Genomic DNA, 20,450 nt, shown 5'->3' on the forward strand with positions numbered 1-20,450 from the left:
TTTACACGCACATCTCTAAATTATTAAAAAATATTAATTTTACTTTTCAAATTATAAAAACATATAAATAGACTTAATAAAAATTAGTGAGAAATATTATTTTAATTCTCTAAATTATAAAAAACATGCAAATAAATTTCTTCAATTATTGGCGTATTTTACTTTGACCCCTTCTATTACTGCACTGTGAGTTAAATTAAATTTTTAAATATTTCTTAGATGAAAATAGCTTCAACCCTCCATATATTTACAATTTCATTATTATTGTTTTTAATTTTTTTTTAAAAATATTCTTTGTAAATATATTTTTGTAGAAAGAATATTTTAAAAAGCTAATAATAAAATAGAAAAAGAGAAAAATTGAGAGGAGTGTTGCTGGGTGTGTTATATACAGTGTTGAAGGGTAATTATGTCTAAAAAATATTTAAAAGTTTGATTTAACTCATAGTGCAGTAACATAAAGGGTCAAAGTTAAGCATCTCAATAGTTTAAGGGGTCTCCATGTAAATAATTCATAATATATTTCGTTTACAATCTTTTAAAATAATTTTTTTAATCTTTTTTATTTTTTAAATTCACGTAATTTAGATACACTTAGTATTTAAAAAAAAATTCATTAAATACAAAAAATAAAAATTCAATACATCTTTGTATTTTTTTTAGATTTATTCATAAATATTTTATTTTTAAGTGTGATTAACTTATGTGGAACGAAACCAAAAAAATTAAAATATTAAAAAAAGTTCACTGATAACAAAAAAAAAAAAAAAATCCAAATCAAACAAAGAATATATATATATTTGTTGATAAACTGTTTAAGAATTTACTTTTAAAAAACAATTCACTATTTTAGAAAATATCAAAAAATTATTCAAGCAAAACTAAAAATTAAGATTGTTACTTACCTTTCATTAGTTTTATTTTTAAAAAGAAAAATTACACCATTAATTCATATAGTTTAAACGACTTGTTACTTTAATTCTCATAGTTTTAATGTGAACATTATATTTTTAATTTTGTTGCAATATGGTTCTTTTGTCATTTACCGTTAGAATTTTGAATGCAGAAAAATCATGTGCAAAAATAAAGGACCAAAATGAAGTTCAAAATGAACTGTGGAGACCATCAGTGTAATAAATGAATTATATTAATGGTCCTTATAGTTTCTTTGATTTTGGTTCCTCTTATTTTGAATGTGATTTTTTTATATTCAAAATGTTAGCGATACATGACGAAGAAATCATATTATAATAAAATTAAAAGTATAAGATTTTTAAATTATTCAAATTAAAAATACGAGAAGTAAAGTGACATTTCACTCAACTTACAAGAGCTAATAGTATAACTTACCTTTTTAAAACATAAAAAATTGAAACAATACCAAACAATCCTGTACATTCCATCAAAATGAAATTTTATAATTATTTCAAGAAATCATAATTTTATGGGCAAGAATGATATGCAATAATAAAAACTATGGAAAATATAATCATCAATCATTATAAGGAACAAGAGAAAGAGAACGGTCTGACAAGGCATTTATCAAAGAAAAGGAAATGACAAGAGAATTAAGGATAAGACTGACCTTTCACATAAGCAAACCTTGTTTCAGAGAGTGTCCAAGACATGTTCAGGGAGTGTCAAAGACCTGTGAAATGAGATCATCTGAAGACATTAAATATTAAAGAATAATGTCCACATCTCAAGTTTGTCCCTTCATTTTGCCAAAAGTCTTTTTCTTCGTAATGGCGCCGCTTGCTATAATTGTTAAAACATATTATAAATTATAACTAAACAGTTTATAAATTATAATTTTAATTAAAAAATAATAATTTATTTGGTATAATTGTTAAATTATAGATTTAAATTATTGAATAGTATTTGTTAAATAAGTTGTGAAATAACTTTTTCAATTAATTTTTATTTTTTGTTATTCATTATTTATTTACATTTCTCATAAAAAATAATAATAATAATCTATAGTTCATTTGGGTCTTTTTCTATTTTAAAAAAAAAATAAAAAATAAAAAAAAATCTAAGAGTATAACCGTAAATTAACATGTCTACAACAGAAATTGATAATCAGTAACAAGAGGTGAACAGTTTCTCAGAATTAACTTTTTTGAATTAAAATAAATTATTAGAATCAGAAATTAATTTAAATAAATTCAATCAAACAGTCCAAAATAACTTTATGAAAGTTAGAAGATATAAATTAACTCAAAAAAACCAAAATAAACACCCCCAATGAGTTTTAAATATCAACCTTGACAACATTCAATTTTAAAGGAACTAACTGATGTCTTCTCTCCTCTTTTTAATTGTGAAATCCCATTTCTTAAAATTCTATATGTTCATTAAAAAGATCCTGTGGTGAATAAATTCCATCAAAAGAACATCTATAAACTCCAAAGGCTAGATTATTTGGTATAAAAATTTGAAGGTTCACAAAAGGGTTTATTATTGGATATATATTTAACTAAATCCAAACATTGTGTGCAAAAGGCATGCATATGAAGTAACAACTACCTAGTACCGCATATTTATGAACAAAGAAACATCAAACAGATTTTCAGTGTAAGCACCTTAATGCCCTCACATGGCAAGGCCACCATCAAATCAAGCTAACAAATTTAGAGTTTTTCGCCGAATCCAACATGCATTAGGGAAATAAGTTTTGAAACAGCTTGGGTTTGGTAAATAACTCAAATAATTTCGTTTACATCAAGCAAAGTAATTAAAACAAGAGATTGTTGCATATCTGCAACATTTATTTATTTACTGATAAAAAGAAATGGTAAGTTCTTCCCTTTGAAAGGCCACTGCAACAAAAACAAAATGTACAAAATAAATGTTTCAAGAGTCCTATCTACAGCCAACGGGAAGTCTAGGGTCCATGGAAAATAATTTACCAAAAACATTCATGACAAAATAATCATATCCGAGGGCGAGTATGGCACTAATCTAATCATCAAGATTCAAGAAGCCCAGACTTTCACAGTAGTAACATGCTTCAAAAGCATTAGGTTGACATCATGGGATATTTTTTCCAAGTGTTGAATCTTTACACCCGTGTCTTGTTCAAGACGGTTCACATCGGCACCTGAATCTCCATTGCTCTGTTTTTTGGACCATTTGAAAAAAAAAAGAAAAAAAGAAGGAAGCTGCATTAGCATAGCGATAATAAAGAACCATAGATAGATTAGTGAAAGAAAATGGAGGAATAGATTGAGGCAATCAAAAAACACAAGTTGGAACCCACAGATTCATTGTTTGATGTATAAGAATTTTGTTAAACAACTGAGAAGCCAATGTATGTTTACCTCTGTGACTTTCCGTTGAAACTCTAGTTCCATTTGGGCTCGATATTCAGCCACCTCCTTTTCAGCCTCTTCTTTGGCTTGTTTTAATCTAGCCATTTTTGCTTGAGGCAGAAGACAAAAGCCATTGGCATACAAGTTTCAGGAATCATTTTTCCACTCATGAAGCAGACCAAAGGCATAATAACTAATGAGAAAATTTTGTATTTCCACATTTTGAAATACTAAAACACTAAAATTTCCTTGTAGAAAGCCTACAGACGGAGGCTTCCTAGCTTGAACAGAGGACTAACATGCCCTTTATGTATATATTTGCCATTTTATTCAATATGTTGATAGCACCCCAGCACATCCAAGAATATGCCTACGTATGTATTGTCACTAGTATCTAAAACTGGAAATAATAGACATTTACCCATGGTTTTAAATAACAGAATGAGGATATGTATTGATATCAGTGATACAATCATATATTGGACAATATCGAACAGTATCGGCCTATATGTCAATGAATAACAGTTTCGGAAGGCCAAAATACCATTATGTAATGGCTGATGTCATACATAATGGCCAATACTTAAAATTATGCATTTACCCTTTATGCATGAGAACACTGATTTCTTAAGCATGAAATACATTGTAGATAAAACACTACTACGAAGGAGAATCATCTTCTAGCTGTCGAAAAAAGGTTCTGCCCGGTCCAGTTTGCTACTTCTCTAACTCTTGATCTGAAAATGTAAGAACTCGACAACTTCTATGGTTGGATCTCAAAGCATGAAAACCATAAAAGTGCAAAACCTATTGGCAGCTTGTAATTTTTTCGAAGATGCCTTCGAAAACTATCATACATATAATACTTCCATATGGAGAAAATAATTAAAAAACAAATAAATAAATAAAAAGAGTTCAGTAATCTCTATATTAAAGAGTTCTATAAATTCTACATTGGAATTCTTTCTTCAGATGCATATGCTTATCTAAACTCAGATAAAGATCAATCAGGAAACAAGTAAGGATAATAGCACATTTACCACTTTTGGCAGCATTGACAATCTGCTGAGCTTCTTGTTCAACAGTTAAAAGTATTTGCATGTCACCTTAACGCCTATTAGTTTCCATACTTCACTGCAATGCTACACAGAATTTCAAAATAATAGTGACAAAGTTAGAGAGGGTAACAAAATCAGGAAGCCTTTACCAATAATTGTTGAGGCAGGGATAAAAACAACCAGACCATTATCATTGAAAATTCCAAAGTAGCAGGTTATAATGAGATTGTATGGAGATAATCTTGGGTTTATCGTGAATAAAGAAAATCACTGCATTAATTGGACGCTTTATTCTATCACAAATTCACTACATTGTAACAAAAGTATAATGGCACCAATTGGAAGTTGAAAAGCAAAATATTACATAGCATATACCTATTACAGATAGGATGAAGGTTTTGGAACCCTAATCTCATTACATAGTACCGGCATGTTGTAAGAGCCACACGTCTTTACTTTTCATCTATGTTACATGGACTTTTCCAAATTTGTGAAGTGCATGTGTCGAACATTCAACTTGTTGTACGCGATATATATCTGATATGACTAGTTGGACATGTATGTAACTGATCATGAGAATTGAGTTTTACATAAAATGCTCTATTTTATTTTTGTAAACATCAAATAAAAAATGAAATCTAGCCTTATCTTGGTAGCCTTGGGCATGAGAATTAGATGAATCATACCCACACCTGACACTCGCACTCGAGTCCATGTATATATATGGGACTCAATGCATTTCATAGCACTAGGTAGCTTAGTTGGTTAATGTTTTCCTAATATAATATTTATGCTATGCCTGAAATTTTTACACTGGTAGTCCCAACATTTTGCTGGTTGTGTCAGTTTCGTCCCTACAGTTTCAATTGGCTCATTTTTTACCCTTAATTTTAAATTTTGTTTCAATTTGGTCCAATTGATATTGTTATTAGAATTTTTGACAGAAAATTTTCATTGAATTAGTTAAGATTCAGTCACTAAATTGATCAAGTTTACAACTTTCCTCCTAAAAATATGACACATGCCGCTCATGTGCACATTTGTCATAAAAAATGCTAACAATTGGAAGTAATTGGACCAATTTGAGATAAAATCAGAAGTTCAAGGTCAAAATTGATCCAATTTAAATTATAGGGACCAAAATGACACAATGGCTAAAGTACAAAAACTAATAGTGTAATTTGCCCTATATTTTTGAGTGATGGAATACAAAATAGAAAGCCACTGGTTCGACAAAATCTACAGTGGTCACACAATTCCTTGGAAACATATCTGGATCTAATGGGCCAATATAGGTACTGTAGGTTGTAGGTACATGTATTTAGATCCCTTACGTGGCAAACCATGTCATTGTTATGTTGCTATCTCCACAAAATGAGGCCACTACACATGTTAAGCCTCCTAAGGTGAGACATAGACCAATCACATCTTCATATGCTCTCCACGAGGGTTGGGCATTATTTTAAATAACCGTATCAGGATATGTATCTATATTGTTATCAGCGATACGGTCACATATTGGTCAATATCAAACAGTATTGGCTAATATATCAAAGAATACCAGTGTTGAAGGTCCAAAATTCCAATACATAACAATCGAAATTTAAAACCCTAGGTTTGAATCATGAGGCATAGTGTATTTTCCACTAAGCATTTCCAAATATGATCACAATATCATCTTGGTTCAATTGAGTGACCCCGCTTATTCATGCCAATGTCCTGTGGGTCATTTTGTATTGACCAATAAATATCAAAACTATAAAATAAATGGCTTGTAGAAAATTTAAAGAGGAGACTCCTAGAAAAGGCCATACCAAGTGCAAAGGTTGTTGTTTTAAAGCATATGGTCCAAGAGAGGTAAGAGGTAGCTGTCTTTACTTTTACTTTTATTTTATTTTTTGTGTGTGGCAAAACGGATGATTCTTGTGACTTGAACCCACACCACAAGGCTAAGGTAGATGGCACTTACCCACACCAGGTCACGACAAATTAGGGACACATAAAATAATTGATTTCAATATAGCCTCCTTAAATTTTAATGGGGAAGGCCTCAAAGTGTATATTCTAAATATTCCCATCCTCTCCATTAGAATAGGTTGTAAGGTAGTATAAGGCTTCGGTTTTTTTGGGGATCAAACTAGTCTTAGTTATTCATAATCATAACCATTCCTCTAAATGCTAAAATATTGTGCAAATTACCAACACCCCCCTCAAGATTTGACTAAAATACAGATTCCCTCCTGAGATTTGAGAAATTACATCCCGGCCCTTGAGGTTTATATTTGCATAACAAATTGTCCCTCATTTGTTATGCAAATATAAACTTCAGGGGCAATTTCTAATTTCCCAAACCTCAGGGGGGAATCCGTATTTTAGCCAAATCTCGAGGGAAGTGTTGGTAATTTGCCCTAAAATATTCCACTACAAATCGTGAAACCATCCTTAAGAGGATGTCCTAAAGCACATGAACATTGTTAAGAGCATTAAAATTGGTCAAGATATTTGGACTCTCCTTCACATTCACACACACACACACACAATAATAATAATAATAATAATAATAATAATCTATTATTACCACCATAACATCATGAACACCAAGGTTGTGTTTGGATTATAGATTTAACTTAAGTAGTGATTTGGAAAGAAAAAGAAAAAAAGTGGGTTATTCGCATTTCACCTACCCTTCTTTTCCCCTTTCCCTTTCCCTTTTGAAATTCATACTCAAATCCATGATTCAAATGTAGCCTAAGGCTGCGTTTGATTGGAGGATTTGATGAGAGAAAATGAAAGGGAAAAGGAAATGCAATCCCACTTTTTATTTGATTATAATGGAAAACATAAGGGAAAATAAAGTGAGAGAGAAATACAATCCCACTTTTTGTCTTTTAGGTTCATAATATGTAATTTGTATATGAAAAGCAAGTGAATAGCCAAGAAAGAGAGGAACAGAGGCTTAGAAAGGGAAGAGAGAGAGATTGGGACTGTGATTCCATATATTTATTCCAAGAGTTCCCTGGCTATTTATAAACCAAATGAGAACATATCAACTATAGGAATGAGAAAATACCAACGGCCGAAAATAACAACGGAAAATAATAATGCAAGAAGGATGTGGCACTAATTGTGGAATTGTGGAAGCAACCAATACACCCACTACTAAAAACAGCCTACACTAACTCCCATTCTTGAGGTAGCAGCTCCTATTCTCATGCTAAGGCTGCGAGGCAGAGACATATCATTCCTCCCCCCTTGAATTATCCTTGTCCTCAAGGATAAAGTCAGGGTAAGACTTCGAAAAACGCCAACGATTCTCCCAGGTTGCATCTTCAATTGGCGTCGCAACCCATTTAACCAAAATCTCGGACTTGGGGCGATAAAGACCCTTTTGAACAATACGGGTGTCCAGCACGGCCTAAGGTTGAGGAAGGACCTCGTGTGTGTCCGAAACTGGCGGAAGTTGGTGGGAGACAGTGGTGATGGGACCGACGTGTTTTTTGAGGAGACTAACATGAAAGACATCGTGGATTTGGAAATTCATTGGTAGCTCGAGCTTGTACGCTACTGGACCAATTCAAGCAAGAACCTTATAAGGGCCAAAGAACCGAGGTGAGAGTTTCACAGAGCTGCGAGAAGCCACTGATTTCTGTCGGTACGGTTGGAGTTTGAGGTACACAAAATCGCCGACCTCAAAAACAAGCTCCCGTCGATGTTGGTCAACCTGGGATTTCATTCGATCACGAGCAACAGTCAAATTACGACGCAATGCAGTGAGAATGTCATCACGGCTGCGCAAAAGGTCGTCAACAGCCTGCACTTTTGTTGTTCCTGGAATGTAGGAAAATAAAGTGGGTGGAGGTAGACCGTACACGGCTTTGAAAGGGGAAATTTTGGTGGAAGAGTGAGTGGAAGTATTGTAGCTATATTCAGCCCATGCAACCCAGTCCATCCATTTCCTTGGCTGCCCATGTGTGAAACACCGAAGATACTGCTCGAGCGTGCGATTAATTACTTCTGTTTGACCGTCGGTCTGTGGGTGATAGCTAGAACTCATGCAAAGAGCTGTACCCTGGATGTGAAATAAAGTTTTCCAAAATAAACTCATAAAAATTTTGTCACAGTCACTTACAATGGATGCTGGCATGCCATGAAGACGGACAATTTGTGCGATAAAGACTTTGGCCACGATTATGGCAGTATAGGGGTGCTTGAGCGGAATGAAATGGGCATATTTAGTCAAGCGATCGACGACCACCATGATGACCATTTGACCGTGGGACGGTGGCAACCCTTCGACAAAATCCATAGAAATGTCAGTTCACACTTTAGTTGGTATTGGCAACGGTTGTAAGAGGCCGGCAGGGCGCAAACAATCAGATTTGCATCGTTGACAAACATCACAATTTTTTATGAAGTCCTTGATCGCAGTCCGCATGGAAGGCCAAGTAAAGCTGGAGTTAATGCGGCTCAATGTTTTATGATAGCCAAAGTATCCGCCAACCGGTGATGAGTGATGTGTTGATAAAATAGCCGGAAGTAATGGCGAAGAAGGACTCAAATAGATGCTCTCTCCTTTGAAAAGAACCCCATCACGTAAAGAGTATTGTGGCTGGAGGTGTGATGGTATGGATCCCAATAGTTGACTGTAGAATGGATCGGTGGCAACCTCTTGTTGGAGCATGGCCCACCAATTCACAACGGGTAACGACACAGCGAGGAATTCTAGTTCGCCAACCCGTGAGAGAGCATCAGCACCACCATTCTCATTTCCCTTCTTGTACTCAATGGTATAATCATAGCTGAGAATTTTCGGTAACCATCGTGTTTGTGCTGGCGTTGTGATCCGTTGCTCTAGCAAGTATTTTAAACTTCTCTGATCGGTTCGGACAATGAATGGTTTGCCGAGTAAATATGGTCTCCACTTGCGGATGGCCTTAACTATTGCTAGCATCTCCTTCTCGTAGGTCGATAAAGCTAAGGCCGATGGTTTGAGAGCTTCACTGAAGTAGGCTATTGGTTGGTCTTGTTGTGACAAAATAGCTCCGATGCCTACCCCACAAGCATCGCATTCGATAACAAAAGATTGTGAAAAATCTGGTAAGCGTAGGACTGGAGGAGATGTGAGGGCCTGTTTGAGTTGGGAGAACGAAGTGGCGGCCTCAGAAGTCCATTGGAACCCATCTTTGGATAATAAGAGAGTGAGAGGCGCAACAATCCCGCCAAAGCCTCTGATAAATTTTCGGTAGTATCCGGCTAAGCCAAGGAAGCCGCGAACACCTCGAGCGGATGTGGGAGTTGGCCACTCGAGGACTGAACTAATCTTTCTGGGATCGACGGCCACCCCTGCCACTGAAATTAGGTGTCTCAAGTATGCCACCTGTAACACGCCAAAACAACATTTAGATTGTTTGGCAAACAATTGATTGTTGGATAAAACAAGGACCGTACGGAGGTGGCCCAGATGGTCAATCCAATTTTTGCTGTACACCAACATGTCATAAAAAAAAACCAGAACGAATTTCCTCAAGTAAGGTCGTAGCAAGTCGTTCATCAAACTCTGGAAGGTGGAGGGGGCGTTTGTAAGGCCGAAGGGCATAACAACAAATTCGTAATGTCCGTCATGTGTGCGGAAAGTAGTTTTGTGTATATCAGCCCCATGAACCCTTATTTGATGGTATCCGGCGCGGAGGTAAAGTTTAGAAAAATACCTGGATCCATGTAATTCGTCGAGGAGTTCATCTATGACAGGGATCGGGTACTTATCTTTGATTGTAATATTGTTGAGAGCTCAGTAATCAACACAGAACAGCCAACCACCATCCGCTTTCTTGACAAGTAACACCGGTGAAGAAAATGGACTCGTACTTGGATGGATCAGACCTGAATCCAGAAATTCCTTCACCATCTTTTCAATTTATGTTTTTTGATAATGGGGGTATCGATAAGGTCGGACACACACGGGCTCTTGGTTGGGCTTCAACGGAATCCGATGATCATGGGCTCGTATTGGTGGCAAGGTGTCGGGGACGACGAAGACATGTTGAAATTCTGTGAGGATCTGGCCGAGGTCAGCAAGGTGATCGGTGACTGGAGTCGGTGCATCGCATGGCATGATTTGAAAGAGCACGGCTATGCCATTGAGGTGGAGAAGTTCCTTGTCGTTCAAGGCAGTGAGGGCTGGTTGTTTAAGTCCCTGCAAAATACAAGATTTACCTCCCTGCTGGAAAGACATGGTGAGCTTGCTATAGTCGGTTTCAATCGGCCCAAGGGTGGCCAACCACTGGACCCCCAACACTGTCTGACACGCTGCTGCGGGTAAAACATAAAAATCAGCTTGAACCGAAAAGTTTTGGATGAAGAGGGTGAGCCCAAGGCATCGTCCTTCGCAATTGATGTTGTCCCGATTAGCAACCATGACCTGCAACTTCTAATTGCGTGTAACGGGAAGCCCGAATTTGGTGACTACGGCTTGGTCAATGAAGTTGTGGGTGCTCCCCCCCATCAATGAGAACCGTCACAGATTTGTTTTTCAATTTACCCACTACTCGAAATGTCTGAGGATGCTCTGTTCCTGCTATCACATGGAATGACATTTCTGGCAGTGGCTCAGTCATATCAGATTCATCGTTAGAGTTCGTGGCTTCGGTAGGTTCGAGTGTTGGTGATTCCTCAATCATAAACAGCTGGGGTCTTTGACATCGGTGGCCCAAAGTGAACTTCTCGTCACAATAGTAGCATAGGCCCTTTTCACGGCGTTCTCGTGCCTCTTGACTTGTAATTCGCCGAAATGGAATTGGAGCTGTGGTCGAGGACTGACCCATCTTCTGCGCGGGTGGAGGTCCTAAGACTCCCGCTGTGCTATTCGGAGCAAACCTTGGAGTTACGGTAGCCACTTGGGGACGATAGGTACTGCTCCCTTTTTTTTGTAAGTTGTTGCGCTCTTCGATTAACCGTGCTGCCCCAATGGTGTCTGCCAATGTTCGTGGCTGTTTGAGTTTAACATCCAAGCGTATGTCATCACGGAGACCGGTTATGAAACACCCAATTAAGTTGTTTACGGGTAACCCGTCAACCCGATGTGAGAGCATTTCGAAGGCTTCTTGGTAGATTGCAACTGTCGAAGTTTGTTTGAGGCGGGTCAAAGCTTTCGACGGATCCTCGTAGTCGGTTGGTCCGAAGCGGAGCAACATGGCTTTGGTTAATTCGTCCCAGGTTAAGGGACCTCTGAACTTGGTCAACCATCGAAGCCACTGTAGAGCTATGCCTTCTAGGTGGAAGGATGCAAGTTGCACCTGTTGATTAGAGACCACACCCTTGAAGTCAAAGTACTGTTCAGCCTTGTAAATCCAACCTGTTGGATCGTCCCCACTAAATTTCGGAAAGGAGAGTTTTAAATGGGTGTGACTGCGGTCGGGGTTGTGGTTGGTACCATGGGCTAGTATATGAGTGTTTCTGGCAGGTAGGGACTGATTGTGAGAGGTTTCGGCTTCAGCAAAGGGATTGTCGATAGAGACGGTGTGAGATGAGACCCGCATAGATTGGAGTTCTGTCAAAACGGTTTGGAGGGTATCATGAATTTGGTCAAAACTAGACTCATGGCGGGCTAGGATTTCGCTGACTTCATTACGAAATTCTACGTTACTTTTGCCCCGAGTTTCCATGTTAACCTGGCTCTGATACCAAATAATATGTAATTTGTATAAGAAAAGCAAGTGAATAGCCAAGAAAGAGAGGAACAGAGGCTTAGAAAGGGAAGAGAGAGAGATTGGGACTGTGATTCCATATATTTATTCCAAGAGTTCCCTGGCTATTTATAAACCAAATGAGAACATATCAACTACAGGAATGAGAAAATACCAACTGCCGAAAATAACAACGGAAAATAATAATGCAAGAAAGATGTGGCACTAATTGTGGAATTGTGGAAGCAACCAATACACCCACTACGGAAAACAGCCTACACTAACTCCTATTCTTGAGGCAGCAGCTCCTATTCTCATGCTAAGGCTGCGAGGCAGAGACATATCAGTTCACTTTAGGCTCTTTTCTTTCTCCATTTCTCAACTTAACCAAACATAGCTTGGAATTTGAATCCTATCAATTCTTTCTTCTTTTCTTTCTATTTCCCTTTCCATTTCCATTTCAATTTCCCAAATCAAATCCTCCAACCAAACCCAACCTAAATAAAACTCAAACCCCTGTCTTTGATGAGTAAAAGTATGTCACTGAAAGAGGAGACAAAGGAGGGCATGTCTTCTTACATCATCTATCCCTACCCCTTATCCAACAATCCAATTGAAACCTAAATTAGTTCATGGATACACAAAGAACATGAAACCCATTAAACAAAGAGCGAAACAAAACCATCATACCCTGTCAAATTGTTCGATCAATGATCTTTTTCTTTCTTTCCTACATTGTATTTCTACTAGTACAAAGTTGTATTTTGAAGAGATCCACGAACTAAAGCATTTGATTCAGCAATGAACACGTGCAGCATAGATATAAACATACAGTTCAAAACACACACGCGCACACAAAAGAAAGCTCAAAACAAAGGAATCAGACTCTAAAAACCTTCTAAATTGAATCACAGAAACAGCAAAATGCTAAGAGAGAAAGAGAGAGAGAAGAGAGAGAGAGAGAGACACGTACCTCCGGAGCCGACATTGATGGCAAGACCCGAGATCACACGCTGCAGGAGTTCGAAGTATTGACGATAATGTAGTAACGTTGTCGTTGTATTTGATTTATTTATTTTAAGGATAATCTTAAACTATTATTTATTTTAAAGATAAATTAAAATAAATCATCTTAAACTATTATGTTTGATTCGCACTTTACTCCCAAAATTTCAAAATTCAATATTAACGCCTGTTTATTTTGATGGAAAATATTTTTAAATAAAAATAATTTTACGAATTTTTTAAAAAAATATTTTTTAAAGAAAATATTTTTCTATGTTTGGTAATGAAATGAAAATGGAGGTGAAGGTGATGGCATGGTGGCGGCGGCGGTAATAGTAACGGTGATGGTAGTAGTGGTTCTAGTGATGGTGGTGTAGTAGTAGAGGTGAGAGTAGCAGTAGTAGTAGTAGTAGTGTATAATATTGGTAAGATTTTAATCCGAAAAATATTTTATACTCATATAAGCTTCTTTTCCATTGAACATGAAAAATATTTTCCATTAATTTTTAGTTTGCATTGTGCCAAACACCAAAAAATATAAAACATATTTTCTAAAAAATATTTTTCGCCCAAATAGGCAGAGAGTTAAAAGCTAAAGTATTATCTTATTACAGTTAATTGTTTCTGTAAAGATTCTGTTAGTGATTTATACAAAACACGACACACTTATTGAATTTTTAGGAGAATAATGTCTTTATGTACTAAGCTTGTTTGCACTTTGCGATTAAGATAACGGAGGCGTGCATATGAGATCATCCAATAAATGTATTCACTATGTTTGGTTTCAATTTTTTAGTTAATATTTTTAAAATTTTAAGTAATTTTTTTTTTAGATACATTTTGCTTAGATATATTTAAAAAGTAAAAAAATTATAATTTTTTTAAAAAAAATTATAGGTCTTAATAAGTAGACTTTGTCTAATAGGTCCTATAGAAAAAATTTGTCATAAAAAAAGTTACTAATTGTAAATTTTAGCAACAATTTATAAAAATTATGACAGAAAAAAGTCACTACTAATTAATTTTTAACGACATACGTAAAAATTGTCACAAAAAATTTATTTTTGATGACAATTTTACCTAGATTTATTTTCAATAGGACTTGATGAAAATTAAAGTCTAACTATTATAACCTATTGGTAATTTACCCTACTTTTTAAGTGTATTTATGTTAAGAATGTCTAAAAATTAAAAAAAAAATTGCTTAAAATATTAAAAAAAAGTTAGTAAAAATTTTTAAAAAACGGAAATCAAAAATTTTTAATTTTCTAAAAAGAGAATTCAGAAAATTCAAACCAAACAAGCTATATTGTTCTAAAAAATCATTAAGGTGTCGTTTAAGTATGTGATGTATTTATAACCTATTCCCATTTAAATTCTTAACAAAATTCTAATGGAAGATATTGAGTATAAAAAAATAGTATTTCAAGATTAGTGTGTTTGGTTTTAGTTTTTTGAATTAAATTTTTTAAAAACTCATTTTTTTAGTTTCGTGTTTTTTTGTTTTTAGTGAATATTTTTAAAATTTTAAACATTTTTTAAAACTTTTTTAGATGCACCTTACTTAGATATATCTAAAAAGTAAAAAATTTGTGAAAAAATATTTTAAAATTTTAATAAATACAAAAAAATACAAAAAATGAACTGAATTTTCGTATTTTTTTTTGTATTTTTGGTATTTAGTGACTTTTTAAAAGATTTTTTTCACAAATTTTTTACTTTTTAACTATATTTATATTAGGTATGTCTAAAAAGTAAAAAAAAAAATGCTTAAAATATTAAAGAAATTCACTAAAAATAAAAAAATATGAAAAATAAGAAAGTATAATTTTCTGAAAAGTGTTTTTGAAAAAACACAATCAAGCAACTTTTGAGTTTTAAAATTGAAGAGGTAAAGTGTAAAATTTAAGAGAATTTATTATAATTTATGCCTTTTTCTGGGGTCTTCATACCGTCATTGTTTAAGGAAGCCAAATATAAGTCATTTAGAGTTGGTTTGAGAATTAATTTTTTTATTAGTTTTTAACTAAAATATGAAATGAAAAAAACAAAAATATTAAAAAATAATTTTTTAATTTGCCTATTTTACCTTTGTAGTAGTTTTTTTTTTTTTTTTTTTTTGAAACAATTGCTTGTTAGTGGGGATTGAAAAGTTATACTACAAATCGCAAAGAATCTTTTTATAATTACATGACAAATGAATAGAATGATTTTAATTACCCCACGCACCAAATAAAACTCCCTATTTCTTCCCCCCCCCCCCCCCCCCCCCCCCCCCCCCCCAAAGTCCGGCGGGATCCTTCGTTACTTTCTCTCTCTTTCTTTTTTATATATTTATAAATGAATATCATCTTACAAATAAGGATTTAAATTAGTCTTAAATTTTTTTATTGAACTGTTAAGATCTATTAGTGAAGAATTTTTTTCTATATCATCTTATTTTTTATTTTGGTAAAAGGTAGATAACTATGCTTTTTTATTAATGTGGCAGGTATGATATGATATTCTAATGTGACAGATATTAATGTGACACTCCAACAATATGACACCCAAAAAAACTATAAATTCTTTAGTGTACTTTTCGTAAATGTGACAATGTGACGGGTATAACGTGACACTCCAAAATTTTTACTCTAAAAAAAATAAAAGCTCTTTAATATACTTTTTCCTAATGTGACAAGGTGACAGATATGATGTGACACTTCAAAAAATAAATACTCTTTAGTATACTTCCTCTAATGTGATAACGTGACGGGTATAATGTGACACTTAAAAAAAAAAATTTCTTTAGTGTACTTTATCCTAATATGACAACATGTCAGGTATGATGTGACACTTTCAAAAAAATAAAAACTTCTTAATGTACTTTTCTCAAATGTGACAATGTGGAGGGTATGATGTGACACTCTAAAAAAATATACTCTAATGTGGCAGGTATTAATGTGACACTTCAACGATGTGATACTCCAAAAAAATTAAAAATTCCTTAGTATACTTTTCCTATATGTCACAACGCGGCGGGTATGATGTGACACTCTAAAATTTTTACTCAAAAAAAAAAAAAAAAAACTCTTTAGTATACTTTTTTCTAATGTGACAATGTGACTGATATGATGTGATACTTCAAAAAAAAAAAAACTCTTTAGTGTACTTTTTCTTAATGTGACAACGTAACGAGTATAATATGACACTTTTAAAAAAATAAAAGCTCTTTAGTGTATTTTTCTCAAACATAACAACGTAGCGAGTATGATATGACACTCTAAAAAAATTAAAAACTCCTTAGTGTACTTTTCTCAAACGTGACATGTGACACTCTAACATGGTGAGTATGATATGACACTTTAAAAAAATTAAAAATTCTTTAGTGTACTTTTTTTAAATGTGACAGGTCAGGTAATGAGGGAGAGAGAGTGGTCTGTGTGTTATGTGTAATGCATCAATCTACAAAGCAAAAAGTATAAAAAGCCTTAGTGTACTTTTGTGTTGTGTGTCACCCAACCACGAACATAACGTGGCAAGTTTTAAGAATACACCGAATAAAAATCTTACATAAAGTAGCCTGTGATTAAACTAATGGCACTTGTATCTTTTCTATAATAGAGAGGACCAAATGGATCACAAGAAAAAAAACTGAGACCAATGGAACACAAGATCAACATTTAGGGTTTATGGGCAACTTCCCTTCTTCTTCTTTTTTTTCTTTCCTTTTTTATTTTATTTTCATTTATTTTTGAAAAACCATGTATAACTTTTAACACAAAAAACAATTAACCTCATGTGATTTTGAATTATTGTAGATGACCTCCTGATATTTGAAAATATGTAAACACTTTCTCTATGATTTTGAACTTATTTGCAACTATCATATTTTTCATCCAAATAACCGAAAATGGGCTGCACGGGCCCATGTACAAGTATTGCCCCGTTTGCAATTTTTTTCAAAAAAAAAAAATTAGTTTGATCAAAAATCAAAATGACCCTGCACTACACATAATTTGAAATGGATGTTGTGCCTGTTTGGTGCAGCTTAAAAACTGCTTATTTCAACTTTCAGCTTAATTTAAGTTATTTTAATGTATTTGGTTTATCTTAACAATGCATCTTATAACTTTTTGTAAGTCAGAAAACAGCTTATTCTTTGAGTGGGGCAGGAGATGCTTAATTTATAAGTCAGAAATCAACTTATGTTCATAGTTATAAGCTATAAGCTGTTAAGGTATAAGTTATAAGCACTTTCCCACAACTCTTAGGAATGGCAACGGGGCGGGGCGGGGCCGGGGATCACCCTCCCCGTCCCCGATCCCCGATGGCAGAACTTTCCCCCGTCCCCGTCCCCGTCCCCGACGGGGAACCCACCCCCACCCCCACCCCCGCCCCCTAACGGGGATCGGGTTTCCCCGACCCCGAAAATCCCCGGCTAAAAAACATCAACAAATCTCAACATCTCAGATTCTCAGTGACCTCAGAAAGCAACATTAAGAAGATCAAAAAAAAAAAAAAAGAAAAAAAAAAATCTGTCATAGATATATATATATATATATAACAATCATAAAAAAAATTATATATATATAACAATCATCAAAAATCATAGATATATATATACACACAACAATCAGATTTATTCAACAATCAAATCTATTCTTCTTCTTCAGATCTGTTTCTGTTCTTCTTCATGAATCACGATCTTCTTCAGATCTGTTTCTGTTCTTCTTCATGAATCACGATCTGACGGACGGAGGGGCTTCACGGACGGAGGGGCTTCACGGACGGAGCGCTTCACGGACGGAGGGAAAGGGAGAGGGTTCACGATCTGACGGAAAGCTTTACGATCTGATGGATGGAGGGCTTCACCGTGAAGCCTTCACGGACGGAGGGATCTGACGATCGAACGCTTCACGGACGGAGGGAGATGGAGATGGAGATGGAGAGGGAGAGGGGGAGAGGGAGAGGAGAGGGAGAGAGAGAGATGAGACTGAGTCTGAGATTTGAGGGAGAGAGAAATGAGGGCCACGGTCGGTGAGAGAGAGAGACACAGGAAATGAGAGGAAATGAAAGAGTTCACATCAAAAGTAATATAATACAACTAATATTTAATAATATAACTAAGCATCAGTGGCGGGGAGGAATCGGGGAAATTCCGGGGCGGGGCCGGGGCCGGGGCCGGGGCTGACGGGCCTATCCCCGTCCCCGGCCCGAAATTGATCGGGGAGTGATTTTTTAATACCATCCCCGTCCCCGTGGGGATATTTTTCGGGGAAAAACCACTTATTTCGGGGTCGGGGGATCGGGTCCCCGTCGGGCCGGGTTTAAATTGCCATCCCTAACAACTCTATCAAACAGGGCCGTTATACTCTATCCAAATTGGAGGAAAAAGTGGAACATCCTAGAACAATTAGTACTCCTCTCCTTTTTATTTTAATTTTTTTAATTTGATTATTTTTTATTATATTTTTATCTCTTATTTATTTTTTATTAAACCAAATATTTATTTGTTTAATTTGTCTTCCACTCTATAGTGTCTTTTTTATTTTTTAATTTTATCGTTTAATTTTCTTTAAACTTTATTATACAATTTGTTAAGAATATTAAAATGTTTTCTGCAAGCAACATTATAATAGGAAACACTTTATTATATTTTACTAAAATTTATTATACAATTTGTGTTTTTTCTATTATATTTATATCTCTTATTTATTTTACTTATTTATTTTTTTATTTAATCAAATATTTATTTGTTTAATTTGTCTTCCACTCTATAGTGTCTTTTTTTGAAATTTATTTTTTAAAAACTTTATTATATAATTTGTTAGGAATATTGAAATGTCTTCTGCAAACAACAATGGAGGGAAAACACTTGATTATATTTTATTAAATTTAATTATACAATTTGTTTATAGAATCATAAGAAAATGATATTTTCTTTAACAAATTAGTTTTATTTTTTTTCCTTAGAAAAATAGAATGCAAGATTCAATCAAATATGATGAAATGAATTTCTCACGACATAATTTGTTGAAACTAATTTTAATGCTAAAATATATGTGAATGTGTTTTTGGTTATTTTTAGTGAATTTTTTTTTTTGGTATTAATTTGTATTATTTTTATTGTCTGATTTGAGTTAATAAAAATATAATTTAATATTTGTATGGATTAATTATTATTATCTGTATGGTTTATTATTATTTTTTATTTATACAATTTAAGTTAACATTTGTGTATTATTATTATTATTATTATTATTATTATTATTATTATTATTATTATTATTATTATTATCATTATTAATTTTGTACAATTTGAGTTAATATTTTTTTATTAGTTTTATTTTTTTTAATAAATAAAAATATTATTTTCTATTAAAAATAATTCTTATTTACATTAATTTCAAATCATACAAATTATTTTAATTATGTAAGTTATATATATATTTTGAATTATTAATTTAAATTTTTATTAAATATGTTAAATATTAGTCTTATTTTAAAGATTTTGTTGATATTTTTTGAATAATATTAATTTTATAAAATTTGAATTTACATATTAAAAATTATATGTATTTTATTAAAATAAAATTGAATAAAATTTATTTTATTTTTTAATTAAAAAAGTGAGTTGAGTGATGTGTGATGTGTAGAGAGAGAGAGAGAGGGGGGGAAAGAGAGAAGAGAAGAGAGAAGAAAGAAGGAAAGAGAAGAAAGAAGGAGAGTACATACATGTGACGTGTGCTGGGAGGTGAGTATGTTTGCGTTAGCACGGGTAAATTAGTCTTTTTGACATAAATGTTAAGAATCGTGCTAATTAGCTCGAAAGACAGTCCCCCCGAATCCCCCGAATTCAAAAACGACGTCATTTTTTATTTATTTATTTTTTTTCAGAAGAAGAGAATCAAAGGAAGAGAAGGAAGAAGGGGGAAGAAGAAGAAGGAGGAAGAAGAAGAAGAAGGAGAAGGAGAACTGGAGGGGAGGGGGCCAACAAAATCGGGCTGGAGACGGAGGCGGAGGCAGAGGTAGGGGGTAGAGGCGGGGGCTGCAAAGCGGGGGCTGAGCTGCGACGAGCGACGGAGGATGACGATCGGGCGGAGGGCGACGGCGGGCTCCTCCTCTTCCCCTCTCTTCTCTTTCTCTCTTCTTTTTCTCTCCTATCTCATTCGGGGGATTCGAGGGGCTGAAATTAGGGGGAAAAAACATTTTCCAAATGTTAATGGAGTGACTATTGCATATAAGTCTAAAAGTATAGGAGAGGTGTGTATATTTTCAAATGTTAGGGTGTCATCTACACTAATCCAAACTACATGGGTTAAGTGTTTTTTGCCCTAACTTTTAAAATATAAATTTAATTTTTATAAAATTAATATCGTTGAAAAGATATTAATAATATCTTTAAAATG

General features: G+C 34.2%; 1 protein-coding gene across 1 annotated transcript; it reads right to left on the reverse strand.

Annotated features, from left to right (window-relative positions):
- Positions 1-2,737: 2,737 nt before the first annotated feature.
- On the reverse strand, positions 2,738-4,442 carry LOC114317563 (V-type proton ATPase subunit G). The gene is given in 3 exon segments (XM_028264319.2): positions 2,738-3,119; positions 3,324-3,424; positions 4,355-4,442. Coding segments are annotated over 3 exon segments (330 nt in total). The 3' UTR covers positions 2,738-2,978.
- Between the last annotated feature and the right edge of the window lie 16,008 nt (positions 4,443-20,450).

The sequence above is a fragment of the Camellia sinensis genome, chromosome 10 (genome assembly GCF_055761805.1).
Source record: "Camellia sinensis isolate YWXY chromosome 10, ASM5576180v1, whole genome shotgun sequence".
Lineage (NCBI taxonomy): Eukaryota > Viridiplantae > Streptophyta > Magnoliopsida > Ericales > Theaceae > Camellia > Camellia sinensis.